General features: G+C 40.8%; 1 protein-coding gene across 4 annotated transcripts in view; it reads left to right on the top strand.

Annotated features, from left to right (window-relative positions):
- EPHA6 (EPH receptor A6) overlaps positions 1 to 25,105 on the top strand; it is a 410,680-nt gene that overhangs the window by 266,274 nt on the left and 119,301 nt on the right. For 2 of the 4 annotated variants that reach the window (XR_011698562.1, XM_071564161.1), the window contains exon 6: positions 13,543 to 13,667. The exons of the other annotated variants lie outside the window; for them this stretch is intronic. Coding sequence is in view for 1 of the 2 variants with exons in the window: in XM_071564161.1 (XP_071420262.1) it covers positions 13,543 to 13,667 (125 nt within the window). In the remaining variant the exon portion in view is untranslated. The remainder of the gene's footprint in view (positions 1 to 13,542; positions 13,668 to 25,105) is intronic. 4 annotated transcript variants of the gene reach the window in all.

Here is a 25,105-nt window from a genome sequence, read left to right as displayed (position 1 = left end):
CATCACTCCCTGTGTTCCCCATGTCATTCCTGCTTCACCCTTCCTTTGCATCCTCCTTTTCAGCTTGGAAAGCCCACATTTTTCCTGAGTTCCCTGTGTGTGAGCCATTCCACAGCTGTACTGACTCCTGTAGCTGTTTCCTGTCCTGACATACCATTTTTGAGACGAGAAGACCGAAATCACACACAGTATTCAAAGTGTGGACACAGTGCCATGGCATTATGAAGATCTGTTTGGTTCTCTTTTCCTGTGTAATCCCTAACATTTCATCTAATCTTTTTTTTATTACAGTTGAGCACAGAGCTGGCATTTTCATAGATCTGTTTATTAGAGCTCTCAAATCTTGCTCCTGGGTGGGAATGGTCAGCTCAGAGCTCATTTTGCTCATGAACTTAGGGTGCAGCACTCTCTTCTGAATTCCACCTGCCATTCTGTTATCCAGTCTGTCCATCTCATGAAGTCCTCCCACAGTTCCTCACAGTTAGTTCTTCCTTGTTACTACCCTGATAAGTTTAGATTTATCATCCAGTCAGTGCTAACTGTGACAAAAGCACTGCAGGAGGAGGTGGCATGGGAGGCTGCAAGGCTTGGGCAGGTCTTTATATGTAAATATGTGTCATTCAGAGAGAAAAATATGTTGCATTCACTTCTCAGTGAATGAGAGAACAAGTTTGTGTAGCTTGGTAAAAATGTACTTTAAAGTTTTGAATGATTATTTGCAGTATGGATGTTTCAGACACTGAGAGCAGTCTATATGTGACCCTTGAAACAGAATTATGACAGTTGAGTATTTCAGTTATATATTTATCATAACAACAATTGTATTTTACAATTCATTATTCTGAATCATAAATTGTCTAGAAATCATTCTTAGAGGAGAAGTTTCCTTAGTTATTTCATCAACATGTTTAAACATCGAAATATGCCAGTTCTTGTCTTCCTTGCTAGTTCTGGTCACCTTGGAGTGCTCATAAATGTCTCCTATCAGCTGTTTTTTTTGCAAAACTTTTGCATTCAGGATTGTGAGCTTAGAAAAACATCCTGTAATAGTGATTGTTGTTGTCTTAGAATCTGAAGCAGCACACTTGTATTCCTTCTTGTTTGAAAAGGAAGCAAGCAGCACCTTTGAACCCTGGATGTAATGGCAGGATTGTCCCTGAATCCCTGCTGGGAGGTTCTGATGCAGATTGCATTAGGAAGTGTCCAATAAATGGTTTAAATATATTACATTATGGTATCAAAGCTATAGAATAGAGCAGGCTTAGAGTTATTGCTAAAAAACCCCAATAAGGTGTTTTGTGAATGTAGATTAAAGGTGAGAGAGTAATGAGAACTCAGCGTTTTATAGGCTTTTCCATCTTTGTATAATTTTATGAGCAGAATTCATTGGATTTTATGGCAGTGCAGTTATTTGTGTGTAGATACACTTGTGTGGGGCACACAGCTCAGAGATAAAATGCCTGCTTGAGTACAGAGACAGACAGAATGTTTAAAATACTCAATTGCACACAGCAGAACTCCATTCTGTGCTCTGCTGTGCAGATCCCCCGAGCACAGCCCTGGAGGGACCATCCAGAGCACACAGGACCCTTCCAGGAGCACACAGGACCCTTCCAGGGGCACACAGGACCCTTCCAGGAGCACACAGGACACTTCCAGGGGCACACAGGACCCTTCCAGGGGCACACAGGACCCTTCCAGGGGCACACAGGACACTTCCAAGGGCACACAGGACACTTCCAGGGGCACACAGGACACTTCCAGGAGCACACAGGACACTTCCAGGAGCACACAGAACCCACCCAGGGGCACACAGGACACTTCCAGGAGCACACAGGACCCCTCCAGGAGCACACAGGACACTTCCAGGGGCACACAGGACCCTTCCAGGGGCACACAGGACCCTTCCAGGGGCACACAGGACACTTCCAGGGGCACACAGGACACTTCCAGGAGCACACAGGACACTTCCAGGAGCACACAGAACCCACCCAGGGGCACACAGGACCCTTCCAGGAGCACACAGGACCCTTCCAGGGGCACACAGGACACTTCCAAGGGCACACAGGACACTTCCAGGAGCACACAGGACCCTTCCAGGGGCACACAGGACCCTTCCAGGAGCACACACGACACTTCCAGGGGCACACAGGACCCTTCCAGGAGCACACAGAACCCACCCAGGGGCACACAGGACACTTCCAGGGGCACACAGTACACTTCCAGGAGCACACAGGACCCTTCCAGGGGCACACAGGACCCTTCCAGCTGAGGAGGTGCCTCAGCAGAGCTGCAGGCTGTGTTTGAGAGAGCACTCAGCAATTAGACCTGAGCTGGGAGCGCAGCAATGTTTGTCTCGATCATTCCTATCTCTGAAAAAAAAACCCTGGTATGAACTTTGTGTCTCAGCTCCATCTTTCCAGGCACTGAGAAGAGATTCAGAGTATGGACCAGACAGGATGAGGTAATAACACTTCTTAGATGTACCATTTTAGAAACTTCTAGAAGAAACATAATTGCCACATTTCCTTTTGTAAAATGAGCTTTTGTAGTCTTGTTTCACTGCTTGAAAAGTTAATGTTGCAGGGTTGTTTTGGAGGACAGGAAAGTCATCTGTTTCTGGGCAAGCAGACCAATCCCACACAGCCCCTGAGGGTGTGTTCGTGGAGCACCAAAGAAAAGGTGTGGGGTGTTCAGTAACTTTAGACATCTCAACTGTGTGCTCGGCATCTCCATCTGGAGCTCCTGTGTGGTCACACTCCTTGTACACAGTCCTAGTGTTCCTACCCTTAGTTTTTCCCATGGAATTAGTTGGTTAAAGTAGCTGAGAGCAGATGAACACCTGGTGAAAATATTGACCAGCAAGTGTGGATTGATGATAAATGCTGACAAACTCAAAGCTGGGCCAGTCAGAGGAGGTCATTCTCAGAGCAGCTGAATCCTCCCTGCCAGCCAGAGCTAATGAATTAACTATCAAAATTGCCTTTCTTCATCAAGAGTATATGCAGTCAGAGTGGAATTTTTTGGAAGGACATTTCAGGGGAAGATGAACTCAAATAGGATAAGCAGTTGCAAACTTGATCACACTATATCTTACCAACCATGTCATGAGTAGTTAAGTCAATAATAATCATTTGTGACCGTGGGCATTAATGAAACACAGAAATGCTGATTTATTGCAGGGTTAGCATGATGGCTCAGCAAATTAATCCAATGGATTTGGGATCCTCAAAATGTTAACAAGTATATTTTAGGATGAAAAATTGCAACAAACAAGGAGTTCATTTATTTCCATTAATTATTTTCCATAGGTTTATTAGCACAGAATTATTTTGTGCAAGCACAATATTGTTTAGAAAACTATTATAAAGTTATTCTGTATTATTTATTTTGCTGGTATTTTTAAACTTTGGTTTTGATCACATTTTACTAACCCAAATTTTCTGAACTCTCTAGATATACATACATATATATATATATTTGTAGCACATATTTACATAAAAACTAGAAGATTGGAGTCAACACATTTTAATTTGTCAGGACCCTTTCATAGCCATTCTGTGTTGGTAACTCTAGATGGCATTCAGGGAATTGCTATGTGGGGAGGATATTTTTTTCCTCAGTAGTTGCTGTGTTTTGGTGGGAGTTTGACCCAGGTTTCATCATTTTTGTACTGTTTGAGTACAGAGGATCTTGAGATGATTTTCTGTTGTAGAAATTGTAAGATGAAGGTGACAGAAACAGAGATCATTGCCAGTTACTGAGCCATGGGTCTGAATTAGGTGTTACTGTTTGGTTTGGTTTATTTGTATGCCAAAGTATTTTGAATATCCTGTGTGCACACACTGATTTGCTTTTCAAACTCCCAACTGAATCACAAAGCAAAGTGTGATATTGGGCAAGGAGAATTATTTTAAATACTTCAGAAGGATCCAAAAAGGAAGGTTTACTTACTGATAAAAGAGGCTGAACAATATTTTGCTCAGATGATTATTACAGGAGTTACTGCAATGCAACACTATTACTTGTAATAATAAGTGCAATACCAATGCCTGACCCTGGTGCTGAACATGAGCTGCCAAACTGAGAGTTGTCTCCATTCCCAAGTTCTCCTTTGGTGCCTGCTCTGCATTCCCTCTGGATTTTTGGCAATGTGAGGGACCTTGGGCACAGAGCACAGTTTAAATCTCATGCTGAGGATCAGGGCCTTTAAAAGTCAGACCCTGAAGGGCTCAGCTCCACATCGCTCATGTTCTTACCAACAACTCCTGAAGCTGCACCACTGAGGGGTTTGTCTCTGGAAAATCTCTGCAGTGCAGGAGACTCTTTAGGGACAGGTAAAAGCTTCTCCCAGAGTCAAGCTGTATGTGACCAACTTGGGACTGAATTAAACAGAAGGCTCTCTAATCAGGTGGTATTTCTGAATTTCAAAAGGCTAATCTAGTCCATGTTTTTTCTCTGACAATAAGCTATGAAGGACACTGAGAGAAGAGTATCAGGAAAGTTATCAAGTAATACTTTTCCATGTGAGCTCTTCCAGCTCCCAGCAGTGTTCAGTTGCATGTTAGTTAATCAGGAAGGTTTTCTCTGTTTCTTGCGTCAACTTCCTAACTTTTTGGAGAATTGTTATGGTCCTCTTTAGCAAGTGACTGGTGCAAAGTCTGCATGTGGCAGTAAGTCACCCAGACTTTGTTCCTGGGACAAGAAGAGGATTTGAAGGACAGCACTGCTCAGCTTCCCTCCTCAAACCTTCCTGCTTTCTTTTTCCTGTAGGAAACACCTTTGTTGTGTTGCTTGGCATAGAGACAGGAGATGAAGAATAGACTTGAAAAAAAACTACAAGGGCAAAGCTTAGCACACAGAACGTTTAAGAACACACAACTGGTTAAGGCAATGCCAAGAAAAAGAACTGAAATACCATAATGGAATAGCCCCAAGAATTCAGGGGCTCTTGCAAAGAGGGCAGTCATTGGATAATTAATTTATTGGGAATAAAAGACAGGCTCCTTAAGCTAAGAGATGCATCAGCCTGCAAGTGTGAATGCTCAGGTTTCTCTCTCACATAAATCTCTGTCAGGAGAAGGCCTCCCCACGGGCGTGGAGATGTGCAGCAAGTGTTAAACCACAAGCTCCAGGGCATGAGCTAACCAGTAGCAAAGAGTTGAAGGAGCTTCCCTTTTGAAAGGTTATTCCATAATTGCTTAGGCTTCCACAAACCTTCCTTTCAAACATATTTTGCTGCCTATAATCTGATCTGATTTCTAGGCAGCTTTTCTTTCTTGCTGTCTTAATTTTTATACAAGTCAGAAAGATGAAAACTCTTTAGATCCTGATGGTTTTTAAACTCTGGGGAGTTTTGTCTTTGTGACTGAAATCAGCTCGATCTTCTTGAAAGAGGAAGACACCAAAAGGACATTTATTTTTCAAATACATCTAATATTAGTGTGACTTGCTTTCAGGATATGAGTACAGGAGTCCAGAAAGAGCCCCTGACCTTTTCTGCATCACAGGTCCTGGACATAACAGAAGTTTGAGGCTGGTGGCTCTTTGCTCTTAGGGTTGATGTACCCTGATGCCTCCAAGTGTTGCTGCTTCTCTCAGTCACCTTGAGAGCCTGCCCTCGGCCTCAGAGGGGCTCAAACATCCCCATGATCAAACTAAAAGAAGACATAAGTGATCATTCACTGCACAGCATGTACCTCTGTGTTTTGTCTGTGGGTTCCTGATAACCTGGATACATTTAATCTTCCAGCACCCAACACAAGTTCAGCACCAAATCTTCCAGCTGCAGAGGGATTTGAGACCACTTGCCAAAACTAATCCCCAGGTCTTTGATTCTTTGACTCAAGTCAGATCCTGCCCTGCTTGCCTGGAAGTTGAACACCTGATACACATCTCAGAGCAGCAGAGCTTTTCAGTGACTCCTGTGCATCAAACACAAACCATTGACTTCCTGGCCTTTGAGAAGGGTCTCTTGTCAGAATTCCAGAGTTTAAAAGTGTGTGCTTTTCTGTGCATGGGTCTACACGTTAAAGATTTAAAAGATACTTGACCCTATGTAAAACAGAGAAACACTAAACCTTTTGAATTTTTTTAGCATTTATGGAGCATATGTTACATAATTTTGTTTGCAACATCACTGGAGGAACTAATTTAAGGAGGCATATTTATTTAGCATCACCATGATTTATTAAATGTTCTGTCAAAAGCAGCATTTGTGTGGAAATGGTTTGAGGATGAGCATTTTGAGTCAGTATCTGATGTGTCTCTGTGCACTTACTCACATTCACTCCAAACGCTGAGGTACAGCAGCTCTGACATTCTCTGCCCATGCCAACAAACACAGCTTTTACAGCAGGTTCACAGAAGATGTTCACATAAAATATCCATGATTTCCTTGCTAAAAGAAAAACCTGTTTCAGACCTGTAAAATACTGTTTGACAGAAAATTACTTACAATCAGATCTGGTCTCATATTTTGATATAAACAAAAGCAGGAAAGATTTGCTGAAGGGAATGTACATGTCATGTTTGCCTTTGTTACACTGCAGGATGAGTGGCAATTAATGGAGTGAAAAGATTGCAGATTTCCCAGTGCTTTTTAACCTGCTTATTTCATTTTCAAGCTTCTGAGCTTAATTTAGCAGTAGGAAGTTCTGCAGAGCAATTTGGTTGACCCTGGAGGGGTTGTTGCTGAATGAGACTTAGTTACAGCTCTGTGTCCTTAATGCCACCTTGCTGCACTAAATGACACCTTCTTAACCTCAAGCTGTATTCCCAGTAAATTCATTGCAATTCCCAAGTTACATCAGGAGGCTGAAAATTGAGTTCTCTGGAGAAATGTATCCCCACAGGTTGTCCCCACATCACAGGGCAGTGCTGGATATCTTTAACTTCTATAACACACTGGCTGGAACACATCCTTCTTCACGCTGATTAACGTCATTAGGGGAGCAATCTAAATGTGCTGATCAACCAGTCTCTCCCTCCCCCTTCTCTTCTAGCACAGGTTTCCTATAAAAGGAAACCCTGTAAGCCACTCTGCCTTCTTTATTAGGAGAATCCTGCCTGCCAGGAACAGTCCCCAGCGCTTTCAGTGGTGTGTGCCACCATCTGACTGTGATTTTCCATGTCTGAGTCAGAAGGAACAGTGACCAGTCCAACACAGAATATTTAAGCTTGTGAAAGCAGCAAACCTGATGGTTAAGGCCACAGAGTTCTGTCACCCCTGCTGTAGGTCCCACAGCAGGGTTTGCCAATGCCATAAGAGGGGATGGGAAGGGCAGTGACTTGTCTGGGCTGGCCTCTTGCCCCTTCCCTGTACCATCAAAGGGCCTGTTCCTTGATCCAGAACAAAATGCCTGAAAGCAGCAAATGAAGTGCAGGGCTCTTTTTCCCCCAGCTACTGTGTCCTTGCTGTGCCATTCAGCCCCACAGGATGGTGCTGCCTGAGGTGAGATGATCATACCAATACCAATACCTCAGTGTTGCCTTCTGCCAGGCAAGGAGAGGGAAGCTCTGGCTTTGGGAGAACTGTTCCCTCAGGAATCCCAGGGACCTGTTAGATCTTTAAGCCACTTACTGTGTCCCGCTGCTCCAGCCACAAAAGGCTATGGAAGGGAGCCAAGAATCTGCTTATTCTGATCAAAGTCCCTTTGGTTGTCAGAGGCCGTTGATTTGACATTATTTCCATTTATATGACAGGAAACCCGTTTTAATTTTGCCCACTGTGCTTTTTTGAACCAAATTTATTCCACCTGCTTCAGAAATACAGAGCATAGAAAGTAACTCCATAAAACACGTTTGTATAAAGATTTTATTTGATTTTTTAAGTGCAGTTATTAGAAAAAACACTCCTTGTAATTAAAATATTTTAAATTGTTCACTGCGCTATAAATAACTCACTTTTCATCTTTGAGGGTTTTGCACATCCACCTCCTCAGAGAGCAGAATATCCACACAGTCTGACTGACAGCTGATAGGGCTTTATTTTATATCAATGTTTTAAATATCTTCTACTCAAATCCACCTTGAAGGATCAGAAACTGAGTAGGTCCTGTAAGAAGTAAAGATCTGGGAGTGCTTCTGTCCCAAGCTTGAGAAATGAAGAGTGGCAGCACATTCTGTAAGGAAAAGAAAGTCTGTAGTGTTGCAGAGTGGTGTGGCTGAATAATTACTGTCTTCTTGCATAAGCTCAGCAATAGATGAAAGAGAAATTAAGCAGCAAGGAAGAAAGAATTGCATTATGGAACACAGTGAGAAAAAGGTTGTGCTCAATCTACATTTACCCTGGAGGAAATTTGGGGCTTGCATCTCTCGTGACCTTTAGCCCACAACTGAAACAGAATCCAGATTTTGACAAGGTTATTGGGTTCAGCTGGCTGATCTCTGGGCAAGTAAGGGAAGTCTGCAGGGGGAAAGAGTTTAGGATGGAGGGAGAGATGGTAATTATAACTTGCTGGAGGCCTGTTTGCAGTAAATGAAGTGCTTCAAAAGAGCCACACTGCCAGGCTGTCTTTTGAATGCAAACCTTTAGGGAACTAGTGTAAGAAAATGAAGTAAAAACCTTTTTGTTCACCCCAAACTTGTTAATTTGCTGGCTCTAATGCCCTGTCAGGAAAACACCGTGGTCAACTTTGAACTTCAGGGGTAGTGCCATGAACAGTATCCCCCCAAAGCATCCTGACTGTGAATTACCACTGACATGGTTGGACAGATAAGAGGGTCTGTTATGTGAAGAATCAAATATCTTATCTAGTCACTGTACTAATTGAAAGCAACCTTGTCTGGTAAGAAAACAAATTCTTACTGAATTCCCCATAAACCCAGAGGTGTTTCATCCATCTTTAATATACAGAAAGATGGGTTATAAAATGGGGTTTTTTCATAAAAGTTTAATTGCTGTTCATATTCCATGATTTTTCATGTAAACTTGGGCTTAGTTTTCATTCTTTTATATTCACAAACACACATTTCTAACAAGAAAGTGCTCATGTATTGCAAATAGTGGAATTTATTGACATTCACATTGTATGTTAGCGTAGCTCAGCCACAAGATTAAAGGATATCTCTAGAGCACAACCAGAAAAGAATAGAAACATTGGCCTACTGGATCCCTATCCCATTCCTGGATCATCGAATAGTGTGCCTTCCCTTATCCTACAAAGATAGCAACAGAAAGATGAACAAATGAGCACAAAGGAAAGGATGAACTGATCCCTGCTGGTGGACTGATAATCACGTTGCGGGCACCAAACCTGCTGTAGATGATGGACAGCACAGTTTTATCTGTTGACCCATCATGTTACGCCATGGGTGGCATCAGGAATGGAGGATAAAGACTTTGGCAGCTGCCAAAACCTTCCTTGGTGAATAGCTCAGATGGCAACAACACTGAAGGCACTATCAGTCTTCAGGAAATGTTTCAATACTTCCAGTTCTGTTACTGGAGTAAAATGTCTCCGCTAAGGAAACATCTTTTTACTGCTTATTACCTTCCTAATAGACTCTCTAGAGTCAGAAGGAAAATCAATATTTTTCTTACTGTGCCCTGAAATAATACTTTTTTCCAAATATGGCATCATTAATAAAATCTCAGTCTTCTTTTTATTGCTATGTGTAATTATATAATCAGAGTCCACTAGTATAACAATTCTAATATAGTTCCAGAACCCAGGCTGGTGAGACACTGTATAAATATAATAGTATTTTCTGGTATAGAAAAATACAAAGACTGTTTGTGCCATCAAGAAAAACATTTGACAATTGGACCTTGGTACATCTCCATTCTGTTTCATTTATTTCCTAACATTTTTGTTTAATGGGTTTGGGACTATTAGACAACCATAACTTCTACATAGTTTACTGTGTGGTTTAATTTGTGCCATTAACCCGTGATACAAACTTGAAAAAGTCATTTCCTCCTAATGAACAAGAAAACGGTTTTCTTTTATTTTCTGGCTAACACAGGCAAGAAACTCAAGTCAACATCAATTAGTCCTCACAGCATTAATATCTCTTCTACCCTCAGCTGTTCTTCTCTTAATGAAGGACGTTGTTCCCCAACAGGAGCAATGCAGGCTCCCTGCAGAAGGTTAAAGCAGCTTTTCTCCTCTGTTTTATGAAACTGGGAGGGATTCTTGACTTTTCAAGTGGGCCTGGGCCAGTATTGTCCCCTCAATGCTGTGGCTGAGACAGGAGAGAAAGAAGAGGCAGGGGAGGGATGGATTTCCTCTTTCCAGGAACCCCCCACTCAGAAAACATGTGACAGAGCCCTAAATGTGGTGAGTATGGTCTTTGCTGCACCTTGAAGCAGGCAGAGGTCTCAAGGAAAGAATAACATGTCAATTCCCATTATTATTGGAATGGTAGAGGTATAGAAACATCAAACCAATTAAAGCATGTTGTCCCAAATGGCAATATTTTACATATTGTTCAGTCCTGTAAACAGGGGACAAATGCTGGCTGTTCTTTGCCTGCTTTAAACAGTATGGAATAAAAAAATAGGAAAATTAGAAAGTGCCCTGAAGGACAAAAGCCTCAGAAATCCTACAGATGATCTATTCTGAAATCAGGCAGAGATAATGGAAGTCAACTTCAGAAAAAGAGAAAGTTTCTAGAGAAAAGACACTGAAATCCTGTCATCCTTTAAAATACACATTTTTTTGTCCTTTATGTAGCATATGAGAAAAAAAAGGATTCTGAAAAAGAGAAGGCAAAAGAAGTTTAGAATAAAATCAACTCGCTCTGAATTAAGGAATGAACTTTCATTATTCAAGAAAAATTTGAAAAGACTAAGAAACTTATCAGACTAAATTAAATGAGGAGTGCAGCCTACTGGAGATGACTCAGTGTGATTCCAGAAGTTGATAACAGTGTAGGAGAAAACAGAGAGCAGATGGTGCAAAGAATCCTCAGCACAAAGCACAGCTCAGTGCTGAGCTCCAGAGCCAGGAACCATCCTTCAGCCTAGGAAGGATGGACCAACAGCAAGGAAACGCTGCCATTAAAGTGATTAAAGGCCATGCTGAGCTTCTAAGTACCTTTTCTTTTTACAAAATAGTTTCATTGGGTAACCAAATTAAGAGTTCTCCTGCAGCTACTGGGTTTGAAACAACTAATTAAAAGAACTTCCCATTGATTCATCATAGGGACATTAGAGCAGGTTTAGAAGTGGGAAAACAGGATTTACCTGTCTTACGATTTTCTGGTTAAAAAGAGCTTTAACAATAAATGGAGAGGATCTTTAAGGTCTAATTGACTTCTGCTCTAGTGAGCAACAGTTATAAAAAGCTGAAATTTCTCCAAAGTAGTGCTTTTAGGAGCACTTCACAACAAAAGGAACCGAAACTGAGCTGGCTGCAGCTTTTAATGACTTGGGTTTATTTGTCTTTTTCTTCCTGTGATAAATCCCCGACTGGAATCCTGTGTGACAAACACAGGAGCATCATTCTGCACAAAGAAATGGCCAGTGGTGGCTTTGGGATGTCTTTTTGGTGTCTTTTTGCTTCCATTCATTTGCTGCTGAGTTGTTCCCCAGGATGAGGACTTCTCACACTGAACTTCTGAGAGGACCATCCCACGTGCAGGACTGTGCTTTGCCATGCTCTTCTTCACATGGAGGAGTTCCTGTGCTGAGCTCTGCCCCAAAACATGCATGAATTGCTGAGTGCCTTTAGAAGTCAGAACACAAAGAAAAATCCCCATCATGAGGATGTTTGAAAAGCTTACAAAGTTTAGGTTATAATTTGAAGACATGTTATATCAGCGATCTGTACTTTAAAAGCTTAGGAGGGCCAAGAATATCATTTTATCTACATCTTAGCACAGTGTTTTCTGTAATTGATCTTAATCATGTCGCAAGGGTTGGGTTGTCTGAGCAGGGACCCAGATGCGTGAGATGAAGCCCTGGTGTGGTGGAAGATGCTGCTGCTGAGCTCTCTCCCCCATGAGCAGCCACACAGAGTGCACCAGATGCACCTCAAGGGTTGCTACAGCTCCCTGAGACCCACCTGTAAATCCCAGCTCAATACAGTAACAAATAGTGAGCAAAGTTCAGCAAGCAGTGCCCTCCTAGGCCTTGACAGTGTTTGGCAAATAAAAATCCGTGTTTGCTGGCTCCTGTTTTCCTTTAAACAGACCTTTCTTTCTGTCTGGCTTGGAGTAGCTGCTTTTACCCCACAGAAATACTACGAGAGCTCAGTTTCGCCCTCAGTTTCAGAGCAAAAATTTCATGTTAACTGAGGGAGTAGTTGCACATACCCAGGGCTAACATTTTGCTCCAAATCCTATGAGTGGTTTTCATTTATTTGTTTGTATTTTATTCTGGTCAGTTACTTACATTATGCTTTTTAAGTACTTCCTGAAAATTGGGTTAATCCTTTTTTCAGCATGGCAGGAAATCTTTTTTTTCCCTCTGATAGCTTTGCATCAAACCTGTGGTTAAAATGGCATTAAGGGTAGAACAATTTCCTCTGTAAGCTCTGTGTTGTCCAGTTTTTCTTTAATTTGGTATTTATTGCATGTTGAGCTGGGGGGGGGGTTTCACATCAGAGGGGACTGTACTATTATCCCATAGAATAGTTATCCAAAGGGAGGATGGACAGTGGATGGAAGTTTATTTTCTCTCTCAGATAGTTCTTTATCTCAGAGAAAGGTGTTCATGTCTGTGTGAAGACTTTTCCTTTTTTTTTTTCCAAAGGCAAACAACCAGTTTTGTTTTCTTCACTGTTTGCGTTCTAGAATTTATTTATTTATTGTTTTCATTTCTTAAACTTCCTGAAATATTTACAGGAAAGGAAACTAAGGTGTTAAATTTTGTGACTAGAAGCAGATTCTTATTTCTAGGGAGACTCTTTCATTCGAAAGATAAGCCGAGAAGTCATGAAAATGTGTTATTTTTAGGAGAAAGCTCCATGGAAACTTAGAAGAAGTTGAGTAAGATCCATATTAGAGAGGAGTGGGGGAGGGTGTGTAATAAACTGATATTTTTTAGAGGGAAGACAAGCAGTGCAGGCTGTGAGCTGCTTGTGGTGTCTGCTTTGTTCAGCTTGCTCAGGTGTGTTCAACACTGCTGAACAGCATGACTGGTTTCCCTGCAACATTTGGGGAAGCTGCACATCAATACTGTTAAAACAACATCAGTGTCTGGGGATTATTGGACCTCTTTTGGCATGGTTGGCCAGATTGATAAAATAAGCAAAGATCATTTCCTGGAATGCAGTTTTTGCACCCTTGGAAATCCCTGCCTAGATAACCCTGTCCCTCCTTTTCCAGGGGTAGGGACCAGCACAGGAGTTCCCTCCAGCAGTTTTGCATACAGCTGTTTCAGCAGCTGCTCTGCACTGGAGCAAAGGAGCTCCTCGTGTGTTCCGAGGCATTCATTGCAGGTTGTGTGGTGGGTTCCCCCAGCATTGCCACCTGTCGTGCTTTTCTGTCCGGAGGTCACTCCCAGTCCCCTCGGGTCGGTGTCCTCAGACAGTAGGTTGGAAGGATAAACCGTGTGCTTCGTCTTTAACCCTTAGTTATCCTTTTCCCTTTCAGCACCCACCTTGATAGGTATGGTAAGGAAGGACTGGGCTTCCCAAAACAGCATTGCCCTCTCCTGGCAAGAGCCGGACTTTCCCCATGGAGCAATTCTGGACTACGAGATCAAGTACTATGAGAAAGTAGGTCTCGTTTACAGCCTCACCCCAACTCAGATCCTAAAGAGCAATGTGTTGCATATTTTTAATAGCGTTCTTTAAAGCTACTTTAAACTTGTCACTTGATCCCACATGCAATGCTGTGTATGCTAAAGTAGACGTTTCATTTTGTACTGATTTTTTGTTGGTTTACTTCTGACATGTGTAATGACTGTCTTGTTTCACACCAGAATCAAACAGAGCAGCAACCAGACCATAAATACACTTCTCATAGTAGCTACATGTGGATAAATGGGTCATATGCTTGAACATATTCTGATTTATGGGCTCTAAAAAGTCACATTAGAGTGACACTGAAGCAGCAGAATTAAAGTGAACAGGAACAGCATTTCATTTGGCAGCAAAAATCATTTATTTATTTATTTTATTAGCTATTATTGCTGAACAAAGCAATAATCTGTGCTTAAAGGATGGAGTGTCCCAGCCTTGTTTAGGGGGTTACAAGGTTGCAGGAGAGAGAAAGTGCATGGCTTTCATGTCAGGTCTCTGGTGCTCTGCCACAATCAGGAGGTTTCACACAGAAAAGAGCAACAACATGTGTGACCAGCAAAGGTGCACACACAGCATGTCTTGGGATGGCATAATGTGCAGCCTGATCTTCTGTAAGCACAGAACACATTTTGTCATTTCCACTTGCTGCAGAGCCTTGAACCACTAGAAAATTCAGTGTTAAGCAGTGCCTCCCATCCTAAAGGCATAGGCAGGATGTTTTTGGTGTCCATACCTTGAACAGCTGCCTGTCAACTCAGCCCCTGCTGTGTCTCTGTGCCCATCTGCAGTCACAGTGGAACTAACGTACATGTGAGAAGATCACAGAGAACAGAAACAATGGCCAAGTCATGAGAGAAAGATTTAGGGATTTTAGACTCTGTAAATATCTGAGAATTTTCTGCCTTGACTGCACTTCTCTGTTGAGATTGTGCAGATTTAATGATGCAGAAACAAAGGCTATACTAGGGGGGCAAAAAATCCAAACAATTTAAATAGCAGTGCTAGAGGGAGAAGACAGATTGCTTAGAATATGTGGCAGCCAGAGCAAGGAAACCCTTCTTCCCTACTCTGGTTTGATCCATTACCATAGAAAGCCACATTATGACTTCATTATGATTTTACTCAGTTGAATAGGAACAATTCCAGAGGTCCATAACCATTCATATGGATGCTGAATTATAAAGCTTGTATATGTTTTTATTAAGATCCTTTATCAAAAGATTATCTGCCAATACCTGCCAGTGCTGAGTGACATGGCAAGTAGTTTCTCTTAGAGATCTACATATTATTTATTCTTGACAATTGTTTATACATGGTCTCTGTGGCCCTTCTCTATACACAGTTTAAACCACTCCTATCTGTTTTTACAAAGCATTTTCTGTTTACACCATTTAAAATATACAAGGAGTATCTTCTAGCTATAGATTTCTCTTCCCTCTGAGGTGTGGGGAGATAAATGCACTCCTGGCATCTTCCAGTGCTGTAGAAGATCTGATATTTTCTTCCAGAGTCAGTAACTGCACTCAATGCTTGGCTCTTTAATACATTTCTTGTGATTAACTTCTTAGTGCTTTGTAGTAGGCAGAAGACAAACAACCAGCAATAGCAGTAAGAGGATCACTTCTCTGAGCAGAGATGGGACAGATTTGCAAGAACCCTCTTTGAGACCATGTTCTAGAAAGGAGAGATGAATAATCTAGAGGTCAGTCAGCTGAGTTAAGGTGCTAAGTTAGAAAATCACACACTGTAACTGTAACACTGGGTAAGCAGTGGCCACATCCAAATGAGAGTTGTATATTAAAAAAGAAAAGGGATGGTTCCTACCTCAAAGCCAGACAATATTCACATGCACAATTAATTTGGTTATTAACTGTTCAGTTCATCTGTTCTTCACCTTGGAGCTCTGTGTGTTGAATACACAGTTTGTGTTGGGTCAGGGGTAGATTCAGCAAGTGAAACTCGAATCTCTCAAGGTTCCCAGTAACCCTCAAAGAGGGGAATACTGGACCATTCATGTCCTCAGCAGGAGTGACAAAACAGGGATGTTGTGGCACACCCATGAGAAATATGATCCAGTCTACTGGATTTAGGATGAATTTACCACAAAGGCATCCCTGTAGTGGAGAGTAAAGAATACAGCTAAAGTTGAAGAACATGTTAAATATTGAAAAGGTCAGAAATTTTATTAATGGCTTAGGGAGTCAAGAAAAAATGCAGAAAACAGTAGTCTGAGGTGCTAATAAACACACTAGGTAGAAAAATGGAACAACTTTTGCAGTCCTGTCTTTATCCCTTTTTACCTGGCATTTGCATTTAATAAAGAAAGGAGGTTTTGTTCTGATACACAATATAAGAAATCAAATGTCTCCAGCAAATACAAACAGCCAATCCCCCAAATTCATCTGATATTATCAGTTTATTAACTTTGTGAAACTAAAGAATTAGGCAGGATTCTAAAGTTTTATGAGTATTTACCACTACTTCTTATAAGATACCTTTTTGACCTTTGAGGAATTGTCAGTATTCATTGGGCAGTCCATTAAGGGAGTGCTTTTAATTACAACCAGTGGGGTTCTGGGGCTCATAAATGGAAGTCTCTGTTGTCATGGGCTCCCAAAGTCTCCTGAAAAACATGTAAACTTTGGAAATCAAGTAGCTGTGGAATAAAGTGTGAGCACCCCACAAAATGGGGCAGTTTCCCAAATGCCCTGGAGCAAATTCGGGATGGTGAACACAGAACACAGAGATGCAACTTCCATGCACGTCCAGAACAATACCCAGTGAATTACTGTAAGAGAGTAATTAAGAAATGTTGTTTCATTTTCTGTCTTTCTCTGAAATGAAAATCTTGTGTCAGCAACAAAATTTCATTGTGAGCCAGTTCTGTATGGACTGTCCAGGGTTTTAGTTTCTTATTTAGGAATGGTGCATTTTTATGTCATTGTGTGACAAAAGGTCACTTAGTTCTGCACCTCTGGAGTCAAAAATGCAGTGAACATAAACTGACCCAGGACATAATTAGAGAGCTGATTTGCCCTTGAGGAGAACAAAAATTCCTTATGTTGGACAGTGAATAATTCTGAAAACTATACAGTTGGCAACATTTGTCACCTTAGATGATGAATGAGTGTTCACAGTAACACACCAAGACTCAGGGAGTTAAATGTTTGCCCTTTGAGATCTAAAATGAACTTATAAAAGCCTTTCTTCATAGGCCTTCTTTGGACTCTTCAGATGGTAAACACTGCAAATTATCTCTGTTGATACAGGATGTCTGCCCTATTCTGCACTCCTTTATATTTTATAATCCTTTGATATCAGCCCCACTATTTCTGTAAGAAAAAATCTCTCATGGGCAGTATTGTCTTTCCCTTTAATAATCAAATTCCAAACATCAATATAATCTCAGTTTCATTGCTAACAGCAATTACCTTTTCTTTTATACTTTATTACTCGGACAGTGTCCAAAGCTTGTACTATTTATGAGATTCCAGGGCATCATAATCTCTGTCTTTCCTCAAAAACGTTGCATGTTTGAGACAGATGAAGAGGTGGGATAAGAGCCTTGCAATGACACCGAGTCCTTCTGTAGGAATTCCCTCATGGCAAAGGAAAATCAGCACCCAGTGGACAGAAACCCACCAGCTGCACCCCAGGATGTGCAGCTGCCCTGGAAAATGCTTATTCCTCCCCTTTTCCACCCAAATCATCAAAAATCCCTGCTCCCTGAGAGCTGTGTCAAGCACACCAAGCTGTGCAGTTACCACAACTGTGTTGTTTGTTCTCTCACATGGCCCAAATACATCACTGGATTAGGGTTATTTTCTGTTACTCACAGGATTGTGTGTAATTAGCTGAGGGAGCCTCTCTACAGAAAAGAGATTATAGTGGAATGTACCTAAAGAATATCCAAGGCATTGCAGTGAAATCTCTAAACAGAGACAGCAGAGAGGATCTTTGCAATGAGGGTGTTGGAGGTGGGGTGGGAGACTGGCTGACATTTCTTTTCTTTCTTGTCTTTTGATGAAATTTACACTAAAACCAAATCCCTTGGACAAAATACCTCATTTTGTTGGGAGACTCACAAGCTGTTTTGATGTGAAAGATTTAACCCACCTGCGTGGGACAGTGAGTGGACAGGATATGTAGGACGGCAGATATTGCTTTGCCTCCATTCCAGCATTATTTAGGGTTGAATTAATAAATAAAAATGAGAAAATAACCAAGCAGTAGAGGCAAGGGGGAAATTAGTTTTCCAGTGAGATTTGAAAAAGAGATGAAGAGCTGATGAGGCAGAGAGATAGAGGAAAGTACCAGATGTAAGGAATTAGAGAACAGTATGACCTTGTTAATTTTTCTATCTGTATTTACTTAACATATATGAGAAATGATGCTCCTTCTTAAAATCTAATATTAAAGCAAAGACCTCTATTTCTTTGAATAGTCATTAATATGTATTAAAAGAGCCCTCCTGAACTTGAGTGAGTGAACTCGAGGTACACGATATGATAGGAATAATGCAAAGAGTTAACACTACCAGTGTTTAGAATGGCAGAAATATATTTACAAACATTAATGTGGAGAATTATGCAAAAGAAAGTAATTTTGTCTTCTAGAGTTTTTTGCCTATAGCATTCTGTATTCTGTATTCTAGTCTCTTGAAGTACCAGCTCTTACTTTCTTGGTTCAGATTTTGCTTGTGTGTTATAAAAGTAGGAATAAGCCATGTGAGCATTTCAGGTGCTGGCCAGTCAGGGAGTACATTCAGGATAAAAAGCTGTGCCTCATGCTAATAATTATTTTTTTTTAAATGAACACTTTTCTGCTGTAAGAATTTTCGAATTATTCAAATTATTTGAGGCACACGTAGCAATCTGCTGCCTACGAGTAAAATGTCCCTGATGTGACTGGAATCAAGAAACACTCAATACTACACTTTCCTTACATTTGGAACCCATTCTCATGGAAACAAGAGCATTGAGCATTTGGGCTACATGAGAGTTTTGGCCAGAGCTCAGAGTTTGTTCCCAGCTGCAGGAACAGCCCAGCACATCCCAGAGGGGCTCCAGGGAGAGCCTCTGGCACTCTCAGAGCTCCTGGGAAATGACCCGTGGCTGGCCAATGGTTTTAAAAAGTAATCACTACAAATGTGCTTGGGGATAGAATCACTGCAAGGAAATCTCCCAGCTTATTTTAGCATAGTAAGTGATGTTAAACAAGCCTCTCAGTTCCTCCATTCTGCTGTTATTAAACTACTTTCCCGGGGGAAAAACTGGAAGAGCCTCAGATTGTTTAAAAAAAAAAAAGGGAAAAACCAGGTCTCCGAACTGTTGAAACTGGGAGTGAGTGATGAGCAGACTCTGCCCAGATACCATTTCAGAACCTGAGGACCTTGCAGCAGCCATTATTAATGGCACTGTTATAATTACTATTGGGAGGTAAAGAAATCTGGCATCTAAATATCAATTCCATGCAGCAAAGGTTTTCTCAGAGAAGTTCTGAGCCAGCCCTTCTCTTTTGAATGCCTGGTTTGGTTTGTCTCCTAATCATTGCCATCAATTATTTGGAAAGAGCTTCTAAACTTTTGTATTTAATAGTAAACTACCCTACAGAGCTGTTACTATTGTTGTTATTGCTGAAGCAAAAATTCTCAAGGAGAAACATAATGCTGTTTAAGCAAGCCTGGTAGATTTAATTAAATATATATATATTGAAGTCTCTGCTGATCTTGTGTTCTTGTCTGTAGCCAATACCGTTTCTCCAAGGAAAATTCCATGTACAATTCTCATTCCAGTAACTGCTAAAAGAGCTGCACAAATGCAGTAGAAGTGTATGAATGGTTTTGGAGAAATGGGTTTTAAATGCTTTCAAGGGCACAGGATTTGTGCAAACTATTACAGGGCAACAAACACAGCCAGTTCACACCTCAAATATAGCCAAGAAAACTAAATCCACTGATAGCAGAGGTTAGCTACTAATAAAAGGAATTATTAAACTTTTTTTTCGGCATTCAGCATTTGAACCTCAGGAAAAATAGTTGTAAAAATTGTGTACTGACACAGCAATAACAATAATAATAATGTTAACTGCAGGAATCAGCTGTGACTCCTGTGTTTAGGTAGGGTCAGAAACCAGAAGCAGCTATTTTATAGTGCAATAAGTTTCAGCTCTCTCCTGAGGACAAACTTTAGGTGATTTAATGAGCATATTGAAATATAAAAAATGTTGTCTCTCCAGACAGGATATATCAGTTGCATAAAAGGAAGTGGTATGGAGTTTAAAATGTTTAATCCTGACTTAACAAAACAGAGGATGTGCTCCCAAAGCATTTTGTTCTTGTCATTTCTGTTATTATTTAGTTGCACTGTGCTCACCTTTGAGTTTAGTTGCAGTGAGTTTCAGTTCCCTCAGGTACCTGGACACAAACTCAGGAGTCAACTTGGGGGTTTGAAAGTTTGACAAATTTTTTACAAAAAAAGAAGGGTGAGATTGTGAGCAATGACCTAAATATAATAGTACCTGTCCAAAGATGGCCATCTAAGTGAAAGTGATTGCCTTATTTATAATTTAAATATGGTATCTAGGGCTCCATTTCTCTAAAATCCATCAGAATGTTTCCTTTAGAGCCTCTTGGAATAAGAACTGGATTTAATGTTCCCAAAACTCCTCACTTATGAGCCTAATCCATTGTAAAAACTGAAGCCAGCACAATGTTTTCATGATACACAAATGACTTACTGCCCATAAATCGTTGTTTGCAACCACAAAGGTGTATCCACAGAGAAAATCAAGGCATGTACCTTGAGAGACGTGAGTTTGTACCTTTGCCTAAATGAAGGATGTTCTGATATGAGGCATCATTTAATTTACAGTCTCTCCCTGCAATCCTTGATGCCTCCAGGAGATACCTGGGGAGATACAGATAAAAACACATGTATCATTTTGGAGGGTAAAACCAGAGAAAGTTCCTTTTTTTTCTCTCTCTTTTTCTAAAAACCATTATTAGTTTTCCACTTTGAACACTTGTTTTTACATTAAATGAAGATGAAGCCACTGTGTAATATCAGCAACCTCTTTGTTATAGAGTCACAATGTCCTCAAATTCTGGGAGAGGGCAGAAAAATCCAGAGGGAAAGGGAAACCTTGTTTAAGGAGAGCCACTAAATTTTACTGCATTAAAACATACCACTTGGATGTTTAATATCATTATAATTATTTTACTGTGTATTAAATCATTACTCTGTGCTTCTTCCTGAGCTGTTAATGCTTTAGAGGCTCTGGTAGTGATGCACCTGCTGCTCATAAACACATTTTTGTGGAACCTCCCCTGGTTGGTGCATCTTCTATTTGCAATGACCTTGCACAAACTCTCTGCTTTTCTTGCATATCCACAGTGGCTGTTTTTTCAAGGCTGAGGGAGCTCTTTGGATAAAGATATTGCCACTAATCTGTGAATTTTTTCAGGCTTTTTATTGTTTTGTTTTTACCACCTCCAAAAATAATGTTTCTGCCACATTAAATATGAACACTTCCAAAAAAAAAAATAAAGTGAAGGCAACTTGCTTTGTCAGTTTTCAAAGTGTAAAATCAGCTTTTTAATTTACTCATTAGATTGTTTACTTTGCCCTTGAAGTGCATGGTAAACTAATTGGAAAAAAAATTGTTGTTTTTTTTTGCTTTACATTCCATTAGCTCCCTGAGGTGTTGGAAGAAAACATAAATTTCAATAACGTGCTGTATTTGTTGCTGATGTCATGTCAAGTTGTGCAATACCGTTGTAACACCAGAGGTGAATTCAGCCCTTTGGAGTGAACATTCCAAGACAGATGTTTGCTGTCTGCCTGCACTGGGACACAGAAGGGTGCAAGAACCTGCTCACAAACACAGAGGAAATGGGATATTTCAGTGTCTTTTCAGTAGTTCCTGTATATTTCTTTCTGAAGAGGGTTGCATAATGAAAACCACTGTGCAATTCTGCATAGAGACCAGCAGGTTCCCTCTTGCCTCTGATTTATTATTTGTGTTGGAGTGATTAAACTCAAACATTAGTTACTGTCAGACTGGGGTTTAGAGCCAAACTACTTCCTCAAAAATTGAGTTTTGTTGGATGGCTGAAATCTATATTAATATTGCCAACATTGTGCCATACTTTTAAATCCTGATTTTCTTTGAAAAGGGAAGTGTTTTCTTTAAAAAGGAAAGTATTTGTGCCAAAGAACTGTATACACAGTAAATGTATATACATATGAAAGATTTGTTATCACTTAACATTCATGTAGTCTGAAATGAATCCTGATGGCTTCAGTCATTTATTCCAGGATCAGAATTGCAGTCTGAATCAACTCAATCCAGGGGAGTAGACAAATAAAAGGGGTGGTTTTATTAATACCACTGGAGCACAGTTAATATCTCTCTTATGTGTATCTGTGAACCAAGTAAACAACTACACATAGTTTGGCTTTGAGTGTGCCTTGTTTAAAGCTCTTCTGCATCAATAAGAATCTTTTCTGTCTTTGCCAGGCAGGAAATATTCTGTAGGAAATGAAAAAAAGAAAATTCTACATTAGTCTGCTCCTCTAATATTAAAAAGTATTCATGTAGAATGTTCAAACTAATCTTAAACCCACCTTAAAACCAGCCTAGTCATTCTACCTGTCCTAACATCCCAAAAGGCTGAAACAGTTTAGAAAGGGGTTGGAAAGGCAAGTTTCCAGTGGGTGGTTTTCACAAAGGTGTTTGGAAAGCTCCAAACATCACACCCAGCAGTGAAAATTTTCCAGCAGGTGTTGCAAACCTGGTGAAAGCTCCAGCACTGAACAGGAATCCCAGTCAAAATCCTGGCATTTGTGGGGGTGGTGGAATCACTTGATTCCCACAACTTGGAAAATATGTTGGGCTTCTTTTGTTGGGTTTTTTTGCTTGTTTTTTGTGGGGGTTGTTTGTTAGGGTTTGATTTTTCGGGTTTTTTTTTTGGAGGGTTGGGGAGGTGTTCAGTTTTATTTTTGTCAAACAGAGCTCTGTAGCAAGTCCCCATCCCTTCCAAAGTCTTCCAAAGAACTGAATGGTTGCTCTTTCATTCAAATTCCACTCCTTTACATTAAAAAAGGTATACACAGAAATTGACTGAACATATCACCAATATTCATGATTATTCACTATTTCTTACAGACAAGAAACCAGAGTGTGTTCAATAAAATAATCAGGAAGCAGATTAAAAAAAATCTCCGCAGTATTTTTAAACACAATTTGTAATTAAACTTGTTGCCTGGGGATGTTTTTGGGAGCCACGAGGAAAATTGGTTCAAAGAATAATTAAGTAAATCCATGAAAGAAAAGTCCATGAGCTGTAAAACATAATGAAGCAAATTTAGTTAATTTAGAAACCCACTAATCTGCTGGACTCTGGGGCAGAGTTAAGGGTGGGCATGGGGAGAAGGAATTGTCCTGCCTGTGCTGAGTGTCCAGCCTGCAGTGGCACCAGGACCCCTCTCAGGAATCTGAATTATGAATCTCATCCCAAATGAATGCCTTGGGAATCAGCTCCCTGGCTGTGTGGACACAGCAGGGGAAGTCACTGAAGGCTTCCAGTCTTCCCATTTCCAGCACTGCTCCTGTTTGCTGTGGTGCTCTGGTTTATTCTGTCATTATGAAGCAAACCTTTGTGTTGGGTGTCTCAGAGGAAACTCTGCTTTACTGTCCAGAGGTGACAGCAGAACTCCTGAATGCTGCTTGAGCTGATCTTTACCATCAACAAATGCCTGCAGTAGCTTCCTGCTCCTTTCCAAGTGGAAAATTAAACAGAGAGAAAAAATAAGAATAATCTTTGAGGCATCTGGAGAGGTGGCATATATGCTCGAGTTAGAGGGACTCCTGGAGATCCTGGTGCAGAGGTTCACACTGGTAACTATTTGTAATTAGCAAACAAATGTTGTCAGAGTAGCTCATAACTGAGAGAAAAATGCAATGTAATATCTGTGCTTATCAGACAGCTGAAGCCACGTTTGCCAGCTCCCTTTATTCCCTGCTGAATGTAATAAGTAAATGCTCCCTGTTCCATCACCAACTGGAGGCACAGAGCTGGTTTTATGCCTCTCAGTTTAATCTCTTTGCCCCTGCAGTGAGTCCTGTCTGGTGCCTTCACACCAGGCAGTCCCACTCAGCTCCCAGTTTAACCACAGCTCTTGCTCGGCCCTCCCCTCCCCGTGCTGGCAGCACTTCCAGCACTGCTTTGGAGTCTCCCCATCCTCAGCTCTCCTCATTTCACTCTGCTTTTCATGGCTCACCTCCCATCAACCCATTTCTGCCTTTCCACGTGTATCACCCAATTAAAATGAACTTTGTCTGGGCTTTGACCCCTCTGTATTTCCTCGATGATTGGTTGTCTGTTCTTCCCCTTTTCTTGTTGACAGCTCCACTTTGTGTAGGGGGAGAGTGATGAGCTGACTGACAGGCAATCAAAATACCAAATATTGAATGGCCAAACAGGTAAAGCACACTTTGGAATTTCAGCTTCCCAAACTGGTGCAGCTCAGATTGATCACAAAGTGAGGTCAGGAAGGGAAGGGAGGAAATTGCAGCCTGAAGTGGCTGATACCTTTAAGTGCTGCAAGTTTCTTCTCTGAAGCAAATATTGGAGCCATTGACAATTTTCTCTATGGCCCTACTCTTTTTTGACAGTTCTCAACTTAGTTCAGACTGATCCTCAGATCTTTGAACTCACCTTTCTAAATTTAAATTCATTGCTTAGCTGGAAACCAAAAGTAGAAGGTTTGTAGGGTTTATTTTAAGAATACAGCTGTTACCTTTTATATTATTTCTGTTCTTGTAATTTTTCTTACCACTCTGTATTACAGTAAGAATTTACCTCATTCTGCTGATCAGATTGTAATCAGACAGTAATTAATGTTAGAACCATGTTTTTGAACCTGTGATTCTTTTCTCCAGTACTTGTCAAATCTCATCACTGGGCATTCCTGTTAATTGAGATACTGTAAGTCAAAATACTCTTCTAAGAGAAAAATCAAGCACAAAATTAGTAAATATAAAGAAGGACTTTGAGTTTCACAGGTGTAGTTAATGTGATTGATTTCAGTGTAATTAGTCCTCATCTACCACAACCTGTGTAAGGTGAGGAACAAGCCCTGACTGGAGGCAGCAGATAGTCAGGAAGGGGATTATGCAAATATTGCAAAGAAAGAAAAGGGCTTTGGAGAATAATTTGGGAGAAATTCGCTGTGACAGGACTACAGGCTGTACAAATCAGAGGCAATATCCATAAATTACAGCTGAGGGGGCTCTGTTTGTGTTGGAGATCATAGACAGTAAGTACAAACTCCACACTTAGATGTTGTTTTTCTTGAATAGATTTTTTTTTTGAGCTGATTAATCACATATATGCCCTACCTAGTAAA

Source organism: Pithys albifrons, chromosome 1, assembly GCF_047495875.1.
Source record: "Pithys albifrons albifrons isolate INPA30051 chromosome 1, PitAlb_v1, whole genome shotgun sequence".
NCBI lineage: Eukaryota > Metazoa > Chordata > Aves > Passeriformes > Thamnophilidae > Pithys > Pithys albifrons.
The sequence above is the reverse complement of the archived record's forward strand: the minus strand, read 5'-3'. Positions and strand labels throughout refer to the sequence as shown.